This window comes from Glandiceps talaboti, chromosome 2 (genome assembly GCF_964340395.1).
Source record: "Glandiceps talaboti chromosome 2, keGlaTala1.1, whole genome shotgun sequence".
NCBI lineage: Eukaryota > Metazoa > Hemichordata > Enteropneusta > Spengelidae > Glandiceps > Glandiceps talaboti.
Window position 1 is genome coordinate 33419523 of NC_135550.1, and position 16232 is coordinate 33435754.

At 35.3% G+C, this 16232-nt stretch overlaps 1 protein-coding gene across 2 annotated transcripts in view; it reads left to right on the forward strand.

Moving 5' to 3' along the window:
* The window catches only part of LOC144451130 (cysteine-rich motor neuron 1 protein-like), a 55033-nt gene extending 39416 nt beyond the window's left edge, over positions 1–15617 (forward strand). Inside the window, exons 4-15 of one of the 2 annotated variants that reach the window (XM_078141905.1) lie at positions 2548–2668; positions 2976–3097; positions 3424–3756; positions 4322–4435; positions 7598–7870; positions 8361–8576; positions 8982–9191; positions 9961–10170; positions 10350–10538; positions 11287–11334; positions 11607–11729; positions 13167–15617. In XM_078141905.1, the coding sequence (XP_077998031.1) occupies positions 2548–2668; positions 2976–3097; positions 3424–3756; positions 4322–4435; positions 7598–7870; positions 8361–8576; positions 8982–9191; positions 9961–10170; positions 10350–10538; positions 11287–11334; positions 11607–11729; positions 13167–13570 (2363 nt within the window). In that variant the 3' untranslated portion in view covers positions 13571–15617. The remainder of the gene's footprint in view (positions 1–2547; positions 2669–2975; positions 3098–3423; positions 3757–4321; positions 4436–7597; positions 7871–8360; positions 8577–8981; positions 9192–9960; positions 10171–10349; positions 10539–11286; positions 11335–11606; positions 11730–13166) is intronic. The other variant, XM_078141914.1, reaches the window with a different exon arrangement.
* Positions 15618–16232: the final 615 nt, after the last annotated feature.

Genomic DNA, 16232 nt, shown 5'->3' on the forward strand with positions numbered 1-16232 from the left:
TACTTGTGAAGGATTTGAAGTTTAACTTCTTGGAATAAAACTTATTGAAGGTGCAACAATAGCATAAACATAAGCATTGATATACCCACAATATCAGAATTATGACACAGAACCCCATGATGTGTGAGTGTAAGTGTGGCATACTCAGGGTATTTGCATCAGTGATTTGCAGTGTTCTTTGCACTTGTGGAAGTGCAGCAGAAAACTCTGCAACCATGAGTGCAAATACCCCGAGTACCCACACTGGCACTGACACGGCATGGGCTTCTGTTATTATTACATATGTTTATCTCAAACAGCAAATTTCCATAAAAATGACACTATTTGATCACACTCTTTTGTTTAGAATGAACGATGGTGTCCACATTTGCATATGATGTGATATAAAACTACATTTTCTGAAAGTTTAATATTAAAGCAATATATACAGAGAACTAAACATACACACACACACACACACACATACACACACACACACACACACACACACACACACACACACACACACACACATCTGGCCCATTTCAACTTTAATGAAAACTGTCAAGCCATGTCTAGTCTCTGAATGAACTGTAAGTACAGCTGATAAGGATGTAATGATAGGATACATTGTATGTGGGTATAATGTAGTTTAGGGCGGAACCCAAGATATGAAAATACAACACTGATTGTGCTTGAATGTGTGACTGAAAATACAACACTTATTTGTGCATGAATCTGTGACGAAAAAAGTGGTACACAAAACTAAACAGGTTTTAGTAAATACAGTTAGCCAATAGTAATACCATAAACTAAAGATATTTTCTCTCTTCATTTACATTTAAATGTTTCATTCTTAAATGTAAATTTTAATAATGAATTATGATATAAGAATAACCAACATTATCATCTACACTGTTTGAAATCACATCAATCATTGAGTATGGTAGATTGGTAGTGACTATGGTGTGTACAAGGCAGGAATGACAATGTCACATTCCAGTACTGTTTTAGAGTTCATTTATAGCTCTGTCTAATAGCCACAATAATGCATTTATGAGCCTATATTTACCTGACAAATTGACCTTGTGCCAAAAACATGTCACTATAAATTGTAAACAAAACAGTATTTAGTGGAAGTCATACTGAGCTATTATATGTAAACCACAATGATTACCCACAGTCAGTTTGTTTGAAGAGATGCATATGGTGTAACGCCAAGGTAATGATGATGGGGCCTGCCAGACACTGCTATCAATTTGATGGTGATCATTAGTCAGTTAAACAGACAATTATCGGAGATTCATGGTCTCTGTTAATGCTGAAATACCTTTAAATGGAAGCAGTGATTGGATGCTTTATGTAAACATTGACAATCTATCAAAGGTACAAACTTCACCCAGTGGCAGACTGGTCTGCAGCTGTAATTCCCCAGGCAGTATCTATATTATATGCTAGTATTGACAAAGTTTCAACATCAGAGTGTATTTTTAACAGTTATACAGTAATTGCATTGATAAATTGTTGTATACACATAATATTGCAGTAAACTGATAATGTATTTATGCCATAAAGCATTGGTGAATCTTGAGACATTACACTGCAGTAAAGAATATATTTATGCTATAAAGCAGTGGTGAATCCTGAGACACAATACTGCAGTAATGAATTCATCAGTGTGGTACTGCATTGCCAAATTCTCAATATACCATATACCATAAATCTAAAGAATTCACCCATGTGGTACAGCATTGCCAAATTCTCAATATACCATATACCATATATCTAAAGAATTCACCCATGTGGTACAGCATTGCCAAATTCACAATATACCATATACCATAAATCTAAAGAATTCAACCATGTGGTACAGCATTGCCGAATTCTCAATATACCATATACCATATATCTAAAGAATTCACCCATGTGGTACAGCATTGCCAAATTCTCAATATACCATATACCATAAATCTAAAGAATTCAACCATGTGGTACAGCATTGCCGAATTCTCAATATACCATGTACCATAAATCTGAAGAATTCACCCATGTGGTACTGCATTGCCAAATTCTCAATATACCATATACCATAAATCTAAAGAATTCAACCATGTGGTACAGCATTGCCGAATTCTCAATATACCATATACCATATATCTAAAGAATTCACCCATGTGGTACAGCATTGCCAAATTCTCAATATACCATATACCATAAATCTAAAGAATTCAACCATGTGGTACAGCATTGCCGAATTCTCAATATACCATATACCATAAATCTAAAGAATTCACCCATGTGGTACTGCATTGCCAAATTCTCAATATACCATATACATGTACCATAAATCTAAAGAATTCACCCATGTGGTACTGCATTGCCAAATTCTCAATATACCATATATCATAAATCTAAAGAATTCATCCATGTGGTACAGCATTGCTGAATTCTCAATATACCATATACATAAAGAATTCATACATTACTTCATCAAATATATACTTTTAATTTCTGAGGAACATTTGATGGTTATTGGTTATCCTTTCTTCTGTTTTTCATGACTTATAGATTCACTTATAGACTGTAGTCGTGCAGTATGTCCAGACCTTAGGCCGATTTTATGTCCTGTAGACTCCAAGAAAGTATCAGGTGGCATATCAAAAGATGGCTGCTGTTTACTACCTGACAGGTAAGTACAAAATCAGGTGTTTTCACAGTAGACATTTGATTACTCCACTGGTGATAATATTTACCATTAGAGTATAGTAATCAGAACCATCAGTGGTTCCAAGTTCTGTTTAGTATGTTGATTAGTTGAATTGAATTATATCTATTCAGTCCTTACAGTGTTGCACTGTATTAAAAAAAGTGAAAGAAAAAATTATCCTGCATCATATACTGAATTAATTTAGAAAATCATTGTGCTGGTCCTGTATGACATTATTAACCATGATATTATTATAAGTCTGTTGTCTTTTTTTTTTGTGAACACACAGATGTGAATGTGTGACTGGAAAGTGCCAACCATTGGTTTGTGAGCCTGGGTTTGAAGCAAGGCGGATAGCTCGGGGTACAGGGCAGCCAGGATCCTGCTGTGATGTATATGAATGTGTCAACAGTATGTACAAGAATTTTAATAAGCATGATTTTGTGGTTTTTCAGCCAATATTGTTAGTTTTCCATGTGGAGAGGTGACAGGAATAGTTCAAATGTGCATTCCTTCACATCTTACAAAAGAGGCAGCTTCAGAGAAATGCTGTTATCCATTCGGAAGTAATAATATCTGTTACAGTATAGATAGCAACATTGGCTTGATTCAACCATAACTACATTCTGATAAGGTTATCTGGTAAAATATTTATGTTCAGAATTTTGATAACTTGACTCTGCAGGTGACACTTGTAACATAATAAGTGTTCAAGGTCTATCTTACTTTACCTGCAGAAACCACAAGTGAATGGTGTTTATTTGAAGAACAGATCTATGAAGATGGCGCCACATGGCTATCTGATTCCTGTTCATACTGTGAGTGTCGTGGTGGGGTTTCTCACTGTTTACGTCAACCGGACTGTGTCCTTAAAGATATAACTACTCCAGCTGTCAGTCCTCTATGTCTTGGGGAAAGCAAGTTTTATTCCCATGGTGAAACCTGGAACAGAGATGAATGTACGACTTGCAGATGTAATTATGGAGAGGTTCAATGTACTGCTACTAGCTGTGCTGTAAGCTGTTTCAACCCAACAAAAATACCTGGCAGATGTTGTCCTTACTGTGAAGGTAACAACTTTTATCTATTTCACCTCCAAAACTTCCAGTTGTGTTTTTAATGATTTTTCATTATGTTATTTTTTCATATTTTTTGCTTTCTATTCTTCTGTGATCAAACACACACACACACACACACACACACACACACACACAGACACACACACACACACACACACACACACACACAGAGTACAATTCATGGAACTTTTCATCAGAAGTCTGGAAAGTAATCTCTGATTTAACATGCTTATTGTGTACTTCAGAGTACTAACTTCATCAGAGGGACTGAACTTTTTCCATGGCATTAATATCATTAAATACTTATTGGTAGTAACTGAGGGAATAATTATAGAGGTGTAAATTTCAAAAGAAACAATTCTGTATTGGGACCACACAGAATTGTTTGTCTGATCACTGGATTCACCACCTGGCTTAGTTCATGTAGATAATAACATTAGGGCTTGCCCTTGTTGGTGTGTCTTTTCTCTTGGGTGGTATAAATTCTGTGTGGATGTCTATAACTCACTTTCTTTCATAGTACTGATGTACCTCCCTCCATGACTTGTTTTCACAGAGTCCACCTTCATCACTTTTCCCCCTCCCACATGTCCACCATTCATCTGCACTCTTCACTGTCAGCATGGATATCAAATTGATACAACAGGATGCCCATTGTGCAGTTGTAAAGGTAACCTAACTTCTCTTCACTTGTTATTTTGTTCTCTCTCTTAATTTCTGAATATGACTTGGTGACTTCTCTATATACTTGGGACAAATTAACAGTTATGGGATATCTGGTGTAAAAGTCATTATTTTCTACTGTATGTCAAATCATGTCCAGTACAAATAACCATACTTAAATACCTTGAATATATCAAGGTAAAACCAGTACATAGCTTTTTGTTTTGGCCCCTTTTGTTTTTTACAGTTGACATAGTTGAAAAGTTACTGATTTTTGGCACATATTTGTGGTCAAACTCATTAGTACCTTACTTGGAGGAAACAAAAACAGCCATGTGAAAGTTTTTATAGCGATCCAATTGTAGATTGAAAATGACATGTCATTTTTGATGGCTTATACAGACATATATATTGGTGCCCTATACAGACATTTACATTGGTGCCCTATACATGTAGACATTTACATTGGTGCCCTATACATGTAGACATTTACATTGGTACCCTATACATGTAGACATTTACATTGGTGCCCTATACATGTAGACATTTACATTGTGCCCTATACATGTAGACATTTACATTGGTGCCCTATACATGTAGACATTTACATTGGTGCCCTATACATGTAGACATTTACATTGGTGCCCTATACATGTAGACATTTACATTGGTGCCCTATACATGTAGACATTTACATTGGTGCCCTATACATGTAGACATTTACATTGATGCCCTATACATGTAGACATTTACATTGGTGCCCTATACAGACATTTACATTGGTGCCCTATACATGTAGACATTTACATTGGTGCCCTATACATGTAGACAGCTACATTGGTGCCCTATACATGTAGACAGCTACATTGGTGCCCTATACATGTAGACATTTACATTGGTGCCCTATACATGTAGACATTTACATTGGTGCCCTATACATGTAGATATTTACATTGGTGCCCTATACATGTAGACATTTACATTGATGCCCTATACATGTAGATATTTACATTGGTGCCCTATACATGTAGACATTTACATTGGTGCCCTATACATGTAGACATTTACATTGGTGCCCTATACATGTAGATATTTACATTGGTGCCCTATACATGTAGACATTTACATTGGTGCCCTATACATGTAGACAGCTACATTGGTGCCCTATACATGTAGACATTTAAATTGGTGCCCTATACATGTTGACATTTACATTGGTGCCCTATACATGTAGACATTTACATTGGTGCCCTATACATGTAGATATTTACATTGGTGCCCTATACATGTAGACATTTACATTGGGGCCCTATACATGTAGACATTTACATTGGGGCCCTATACATGTAGACATTTACATTGGGGCCCTATACATGTAGACATTTACATTGGTGCCCTATACATGTAGACATTTACATTGGTGCCCTATACATGTAGACAGCTACATTGGTGCCCTATACATGTAGACATTTACATTGGTGCCCTATACATGTAGACATTTACATTGGTGCCCTATACATGTAGACATTTACATTGGTGCCCTATACATGTAGACAGCTACATTGGTGCCCTATACATGTAGACATTTACATTGGTGCCCTATACATGTAGACATTTACATTGGTGCCCTATACATGTAGACATTTACATTGGTGCCCTATACATGTAGACATTTACATTGGTGCCCTATACATGTAGACATTTACATTGGTGCCCTATACATGTAGACATTTACATTGGTGCCCTATACATGTAGACATTTACATTGGTGCCCTATACATGTAGACATTTACATTGGTGCCCTATACATGTAGACATTTACATTGGTGCCCTATACAGACATTTACATTGGTGCCCTATACATGTAGACATTTACATTGGGGCCCTATACATGTAGACATTTACATTGGGGCCCTATACATGTAGACATTTACATTGGTGCCCTATACATGTAGACATTTACATTGGTGCCCTATACATGTAGACAGCTACATTGGTGCCCTATACATGTAGACATTTACATTGGTGCCCTATACATGTAGATATTTACATTGGTGCCCTATACATGTAGACATTTACATTGGTGCCCTATACATGTAGACAGCTACATTGGTGCCCTATACATGTAGACATTTACATTGGTGCCCTATACATGTAGACATTTACATTGGTGCCCTATACATGTAGACATTTACATTGGTGCCCTATACATGTAGACATTTACATTGGTGCCCTATACATGTAGACATTTACATTGGTGCCCTATACATGTAGACATTTACATTGGTGCCCTATACATGTAGACATTTACATTGGTGCCCTATACATGTAGACATTTACATTGGTGCCCTATACATGTAGACATTTACATTGGTGCCCTATACATGTAGACATTTACATTGGTGCCCTATACAGACATTTACATTGGTGCCCTATACATGTAGACATTTACATTGGTGCCCTATACATGTAGACATTTACATTGATGCCCTATACAGACATTTACATTGTGCCCTATACATGTAGACATTTACATTGGTGCCCTATACATGTAGACAGCTACATTGGTGCCCTATACATGTAGACATTTACATTGGTGCCCTATACATGTAGACATTTACATTGGTGCCCTATACAGACATTTACATTGGTGCCCTATACATGTAGACATTTACATTGGTGCCCTATACATGTAGACAGCTACATTGGTGCCCTATACATGTAGACATTTACATTGGTGCCCTATACATGTAGACATTTACATTGGTGCCCTATACAGACATTTACATTGGTGCCCTATACATGTAGACATTTACATTGGTGCCCTATACATGTAGACATTTACATTGGTGCCCTATACAGACATTTACATTGGTGCCCTATACATGTAGACATTTACATTGGTGCCCTATACATGTAGACATTTACATTGGTGCCCTATACATGTAGATATTTACATTGGTGCCCTATACAGACATTTACATTGGTGCCCTATACAGACATTTACATTGGTGCCCTATACATGTAGATATTTACATTGGTGCCCTATACATGTAGACAGCTACATTAACATTTTGGCTGGGTCTTGATCATGAGGAGATCTTATGCATATTGTATAAAATTCCTAATTTCATCTGGTTCTACTGATTGCCTCCATTCTGCTTTTTAGACTCAGTCTGTGAAGGTTTACAAAACTGTGATAAAGACTGCCCGTATGGCTACAGAACTGATGATAATGGATGTGAAATTTGTAAATGTAAAAACCTCAAGAAATGTCCATCGATAGAAACTTGCTCCAAACACTGCACGTATGGCTATCAAAGAAACAAACATGGTTGTGACAAATGCAAGTGTGAAAAATGTCCAGTATTTCAGTGTGACAAAGTCTGTACATATGGATTTGTAACCAATGACAATGGATGTAAACTTTGTAAATGTAAAGGTAAGGGAGAAGTTAGTCAAGCACTATCAAAAAGTCATTGCTGACTATGTATACTGTTTTTAGACATAGCCTGTCGGCATTTACGTATTTTAAAACCTGTTTAACCAAACCCCATTTTGCTTATAGTTACTACATAGATATAAATCACACTATCAAACCAAAGTATTGTAATTTGTGCGAATACATTCACAACTATATATATTTGCTGTCATAAGGAACATATGGCCATGGAAATTCTTCATGTAGGCATTATATGCTATGTTCATATATTTCCATAAATTTTTGCCGACCCACTATATTTTACAATGATTTCTGAAGGAAATGTTTATCAGATGTGTGGTGTTAGTAGATGCTTTATGAGATGAATTGTTGTATAAGGATATAAATAAGGAAACTCTCCTAAAATTATGTTGCTGAGATATAAACTATAATTGTATTTATGTGAACTTTGTTTTCAATGATGAACTACTATTTTATGAACTCCCCTCAGCTGGTCCTACTCCACCAGTGGCAATTATTCCCAGTGGCTCATGTAATACAGAAGATGGACAATACCATGACAATGGTGAAAGTTGGCATGATGGCTGCAGGAACTGTTTTTGTCACAACGGACAAGAAATGTGTCAACTCATATCATGTCCTATACCTATATGCATAAACCCTGAAATACGATCTGGTGAATGTTGTCCTACATGCCCTGGCAGTGGTACGTGTCAAAGCATTATCTAACAGTGCTACTATTTTCACAACATGAAAGAATTATTCTATATTGTCACCTGTGTATTGTCCCAAGCATATTATGTTTTCTGACAACACGTGTACACTAAAGAAATGATGAGGTGTGGATGCAACCTTTGACCCTACTAGGCAGCAACCTCACAACCCCCAGCTCACTCCGTCAATGATGCATTTTGTGTTGTGTGGTGAAAGACTACACAGGTTGAACAAACAAATCTTTCACAGCTGACAGTTCTAGTAATTATCCATAGCAATCTTTTTATATATTTTAAACTGTGTATGGTCGATTAATTTTGTAAAATGTACCACTATCATTCAGTTCAAGTACTATCCACCATATCAATGTATGTATTCTTTATACTCTTCTTCACAGATGTCGAATCTAGTGGACAGTTTGAAGCTGGTGTCAAAGTATGTCATTCATCTGATGGGGAGTACTATGTAGAAGGAGAGACATGGAATATTGATGGCTGTACACAATGTGTATGCTATGATGGTCATGTGCTGTGTTCTCCAATGGTTTGTCCACCAGTACCCTGTGATAACCCCGTATTGGACTCTTGTTGTCCAGTTTGCCCCACAGGTAAGTCAAGAGTTCACAGCATGCATCACTCACTTTGTTTCCTGATAGACAATCAATTAAAAACTGAGATACAATTGACCAACCAAGCAAACCTTCTATTCAAATTGATGTTATTGTGTATAATTAAATACTGTTAAGATGGAATGAGACGACGGCCATATTGACCACAACATAGCCATTCACCAGTTACTGCTGTAGGCATATGGTGATCTATGTCACTGGTTCTGTTTAGCTTAAAAATACAGGTGAATATTGTCACATTTCACAATGATAACTTAATCATCATACTGGCTACATAACCAAATGGCCAAAGAATTAACATAAGCAGAGAGTTAACCAAGTAATTATGATAACACCATTAGCCATATAGTTAACTAAACAGTCATGACAACACCATTAACCAGATCAGATCATAGTAGTTAACTAAACAGGCATGATGACTCCATTAACCATATAGTTAAGTAACTAGTCATGACAATTCCATTAACCGGATCAGATAGTTAACTAACCAGTTATGACAACTCTATTAACCAGATCAGATAGTTATCTAACCAGTCCTGATTTTATTAACTATATAGTTAACTAACTAGGCATAAAAACTTTGTAATCACACAATTAACCAACTAGACTAATGATAATCCATTGTTACATAATAGTTAGAACTATTTGGTCTTGAAAAGTAGATACCTATGTTTAACTAAATTAAATTGCCAGGTTTCATATCAAATGAAGGCACTATACAATATTTGTACTATTGATTGCCTTACAGTGTCAGAAGTAACACCAAGTGATTTGTTGCCTGTCAGTTGTATATCAATTGATGGAGCGGAGCATCATCATAGAGATACATGGAAAGAGGATGACTGTACAAGCTGTGTGTGTAGCCATGGACAAATCAAATGTTACTCACATGTATGTCCACTTGTACAATGTAAAACACCAGTACTCAAAAAAGGACAGTGTTGTCCAACCTGTCTTGGTAAGTAATGTTAGAATATTAGTACTGAAGTAGATTTGAATTAATCATTTAATTTGCCAGGCGCAATGTTATCAAATACTGAAAAACATCTCCCTCTACATTCACTTCTCAAATTTCACCCTTGATGGACATTAATGTATTGCAAATTTTGACTTGTTTTCTTTACGTCTAACCCCCAGACACAGCTAGACAGAAATACTGTGAATATGAGAACCAAATTTACACAGATGGAGAAAGGTGGAATGTATCTGCCTGTATTCAATGCCACTGCCAAGATGGTGTAAGCGTATGTCCACCTCTTGAATGTCCATTCATAGATTGTGAAGAAACAGTTGTTCTCCATGGAGAGTGTTGCCCAAAATGTGTTGGTAAGTTTAATCAATATACAGATACTGTTATTTTCCATATAACTCAACTGTTCAAATGCCTGTGAGTTTGTCAAAACTACAAGATTTAATTTTCTTTATTTTTGGGGTAATGAAAAGTTCTTCCAAATTACCAGTACTTGTGCATTCATTCTCATTTCAAAAGTGTATTTGTTTATTTTGAAGTTTCTTGCAAAGCAAGGTCATTTTGGTTAAAATTTCACCCAGTTGGTCAAGTTGCATTTTTGCAATTTTTCCCTCAATGTGATCCTTATTTTGGTTATGTTAATTTGTTAACTAGAGCCACATAGTTGTGTATCGGACTTTGTAATTCAATGTCACTTCTGGTAGACAATGTTGACAGTGCAGTCAAGTACTGCCCCCAACACAGTATCAAAAGGGCTGTTGGACAAACTTGATACACCACAACAAAGTGAACTTCAAGCATATCACAAGCATTGTTTACAAACGTATAAAGTACCAACAAATGCATGTTAACCATGACAGTAGAATGGGTAGATATTGGTGTCTGTAACTTTACCAAGTGTATCAGTTACACTTTGAGTACATTCCTACCTATTGAATGTGTAGAGTGTGTTTGTTTGCAATATGTTAATTGCTGGCAATGATCTCTCCAAGTTAAACATCATTTTTAAACATTACCTGTACAAAAAGGATTGATCTTTCCCGAACCAATTGTTCCTTCAAACTGCAGCATATCTTTACTTTTCTCTATTATGTTATTTTACAGGGGAAACAACAACAAATCTCCATGTGAAAACATCTACTACATCAAAAGGTATGATTTATAAAGCCAGACTTTTAAACCTTGCAAAACCAAAGGCCAATGATCATCCTTTTGTTACAAAGTTAACATAATATTAATAATGAAAATTGTAAGAATGAGAGAGAATCCTCCAAGGTTGTAAAGTTTCCCACGTTAAATGAAACATTAGTTAAGATTATTTTTGCTGATTTTATGAAAGAGAACATTATGATAATGATTGTGATGTAGGCTTTTGTAATATTAGACATCATTAAAACTCATGATTTTATTGAACTTTCTTCCAGCATCAAACACACATTCAACAACAACAGAGTTAATCTCTACAAGTAGGCTCATGTCAAGAATTCGTCATACAAATCAACCCATTGAGAAAACGGCATATAACGAAGAACTTTTCACTACAGAAGGTATGTATAATGTAGATTTACCTGTGATAGGGTGTGTGTGTATTAGGTAGATTTACCTGTGAGAGGGTGTGTATAAGGTAGATTTTAATACCTGTGAGAGGGTGTGTATTAGGTAGATTTACCTGTGAGAGGGTGTGTATAAGGTAGATTTACCTGTGAGAGGGTGTGTATAAAGTAGATTTACCTGTGAGAGGGTGTGTATAAGGTAGATTTACCTGTGAGAGGGTGTGTATAAGGTAGATTTACCTGTGAAAGGGTGTGTATAAGGTAGATTTACCTGTGAAAGGGTGTGTATAAGGTAGATTTACCTGTGAGAGGGTGTGTATAAAGTAGATTTACCTGTGAGAGGGTGTGTATAATGTAGATTTACCTCTGAGAGGGTGTGTATAATGTAGATTTATCTGTGAAAGGGTGTGCATAAGGTAGATTTACCTGTGAGAGGGTGTGTATAAAGTAGATTTACCTGTGAGAGGGTGTGTATAAAGTAGATTTACCTGTGAGAGGGTGTGTATAATGTAGATTTATCTGTGAAAGGGTGTGTATAATGTAGATTTACCTGTGAGAGGGTGTGTATAAAGTAGATTTACCTGTGAGAGGGTGTGTATAAAGTAGATTTACCTGTGAGAGGGTGTGTATAATGTAGATTTACCTGTGAGAGGGTGTGTATAAAGTAGATTTACCTGTGAGAGGGTGTGTATAAAGTAGATTTACCTGTGAGAGGGTGTGTATAAAGTAGATTTACCTGTGAGAGGGTGTGTATAAAGTAGATTTACCTGTGAGAGGGTGTGTATAATGTAGATTTACCTGTGAGAGGGTGTGTATAAAGTAGATTTACCTGTGAGAGGGTGTGTATAATGTAGATTTACCTGTGAGAGGGTGTGTATAAAGTAGATTTACCTGTGAGAGGGTGTGTATAAAGTAGATTTACCTGTGAGAGGGTGTGTATAAAGTAGATTTACCTTTGAGAGGGTGTGTATAAAGTAGATTTACCTGTGAGAGGGTGTGTATAAAGTAGATTTACCTGTGAGAGGGTGTGTATAAGGTAGATTTATCTGTGAGAGGGTGTGGTCTTTCACATTCTAACTGATAGAAATATATCTCAAAACTGTTGTGTATCCTTATGATTATTTCTTCATACTAAGTCAACTTCTTGGTCCTGTATGTAGAAATTATTATAACTATTAAAAGTACACCTGAAAATCTGTGTATGAATTGTTATCTCTATGAGTCTTTCTGATCTTTACTGTCAGACTCTGACTCTTGTGTTTAACAATCTTAAACTACTTGATTAGAGTATTCTGAAATTTTGCTACTTACATGTATTTCAAATTATTTGTTTAAAACTTTCAAATATCAAGAGCACATATGGTATACTTTCAAGCCTTTCTGGTAATAGTATCTACATCATTTGGTTTGTGTCTTTTCTTTGTTTTTCAGAGCCAGCCTCTACTACTAAGTCTGAACAAGCTGGACCAACAAATGAGCATCAAGAAGGCATCAGTATTTTGGCAGTGGCCTTACCTGTCATTTTTATTGTGCTGTTGCTTTCATTAGTTATACTTGTAGTTGTGTGTTTACGGAGACGTAACGCCAGGAAATCTTCAGAATGGCACAAGTCTGCCAAGCCAACCATCATCACAACAAGTTGCAAGCCAAAAAACCTGGACATTAAGAATAGCAATTCAATTTACAACCATGGTGCTGCCACAAAAGGATGCAATATCTATAACATCAGCAAACTCAACACAGATTATCAGTCAACCAACAGGTACAGCAATGGCAGGTTCAGTGGAATGTTCAGTATGGGCAAGAACAAACTTGGACCAGGAGAACAGGTGTAAAATATGTTTATTTGTGACATGGACAAAACAAAAACAGTATTACAAATGTACTCCTTCAATGTCATGATTGTGGCATTAAAAAGAGATTTTATTTGCGTATGTATCAATGAACTGTCCACGTAGGTATTTTATGTGTCGAAATGTGATATGTGTTTGAAATATGAAGAGAGCAACTCTTAATTGTATAAAGATTTTTAGCCAAGAGTATGTGAGAGATAATGATAGACCAAACCAATGCAATGAATGCATATGTGTACTTCTTACATATGCATGGCATCTATTTACCATTTATACAATGTATAAGGAATGTTACTGAATTGTGAAAACCTTACAAACTTTCTGATGCAATGGAGGCTTACAAGACCTATCTACTATAAATTCAGAATTACAAGAGGAAGAAGGAATCACTGAATGAGATTTGGAAAAAAAGTCCAAACTCATGAAATTGTTTGTCTGCTCCCATTCAAAATGGCCACCACATATACCTACGACACAAGAGGAAATAAAGTTAATTATCCTTTTTCATTGAAATGAATCCAGTGACTTCCATTTTTCAAATTGTAATTTTAACTTTTTTTGTAAGCCTTCATTAGCAAAAGAAAAAGGGAAGGTTTTTGATCATCTTAATCTATTGAATGAAAGTTATGAATGTAAAAGCAAATCTACAAAACAAAAAATTACAAATGTAGTAAATGCTTCACAGAATTTGTGACCTAAGCAGTGTTTTTTGCAAGATTGTAAATATGTCCACTGTTGTTAGTTTAAAAAAAAATATTTTAAAGAGAAAATATTTTCATATCCAAACTATCTTAAAAAACTGTTTGTATTTGTATATTCTGGATACGCTACTTTGACGGGGAAGAAGGAAACATGACACTGTAATCACTATATTCAAATGGTGCCAACATTGTAAAACTTACTCCCAAATGTATACTTTTTTCAAGAGACAAGTTTGGGCAAGACATCCGATGGTAATTTCTAGCTTATGCTGTCTCTTTTACTGCAGCCAACTCAAACTGAAAATAAACCAAACTTGCCTTCCTTCACTGTTCCCACAAAAACAACAATGTTGACTTAAAGACTTAATAGTCACACATAAAATGTATCCATTGCAGTATTTTTGACATATTTTTTACTCTGTGTATATATAAATACCCATCATAGAGTTGATTTTGCCCATGAATATATTGAATTTTAAAGGACTTTAACTTTACTAAAGTTCATATAGATATGAATAAAAATATAAATGTATATGTTTTACTTCTCAATATTACAAAACTTCAAATCTGTCATAATTTTATTCTGCTTTTTCATTTTTTTAATGATCCCTTTTTAAGCTTTGAAACGAGAAACATACTTGTGCTATATCAATTTTCGGATGAATGTACATTTTAGAAAGTGAAAAAAATGTTTGAACCATAGAGGAAAGAACTCAAATGTACAATTTTTTACAAACACTATATTTGATAAAACATTTTTAAAATGCTTTGGAAAATTTCATTACAAATCTATTATTAACACATATATGTTACATATAAATGAAATGCTTAAAGGGTAATTTGCAGCTAAGTATAATTGAAATATTTTAAGTATTCTGGACTAAATTTATGAGTGGAGGGGGGGGGGGGTTTGCTAAAATTTTCCTGGAATTTTTGTCATTTTCCTTGCAGAAGTAAAACCATGTGAAAAGCTTTCACTTTTTGTACTATATTATACTAAAGATCAGTTAATATATAACCAAGCCCATGATATAATCAAATAAATAACAAAGATACCTAGACAGTGAAGGAAGGCAAAGTGGTGGTGCTATCATTAAAATTAGAAATGTATATACCCTGCACCTAATTCAAATGCATGTGAACCTTATTCTGGAAATTTTTTTAAAAGGATACTTCAGAGCCCTATTGCTTTGAAAACTGCTAATCTCTGATGTATTTATTTGTAAAATACATCCTTTTTATAAAAGTGTGGAGTAGTTCTCCGTAGAGATATGTTCCATATAAAAGCATTGACTGGAAACTATGGCTTCAAGTGTACAGCCTTGAAACACACACACACACACACACACACACACACACACACACACACACACACACACACACACACACAAAAGCTATAGTTTTTCCTAGCAGAGAAAGTACATATACTATAATTTATTGTAGAAGTCTATTTAATTTATTGTTTGGAGGTTGTTGGTTAAACACAAGCCATGGGGAGATACATCATAGGTAGATATGTATATATTGTAGCTTACAGTGTTTTTTTCTTCAAGTTATTGAATTTGTATCAACGACACTGAAAGAAGATGACATTTTGATTAAGAAAAAGAATTCAAAATGGGTTCTGAAATAGATAAACATAGTACACTATTGGACATTCAGCGATATATATTTTTTCAGAAATTTGATTAAGAGATGATATATATGTTGTCTGTGCTGCATGTTGAAGGTGGAATATATTAGGAACTAACAACTGGTTCTAACCCCTGCATGAAAACTGTGACCACTGATGGAAGTAATCTGTCTGAATGGTGAAATGCACCACATCAGACGTGTAAATAATGCATGAACTATCACTCTATTTTCATATCATCATCATTAAAATTCACATATTATCTTGTACTCTTTCATAACTTTTTATACAGGCTGAGGCTTCTGGTGCT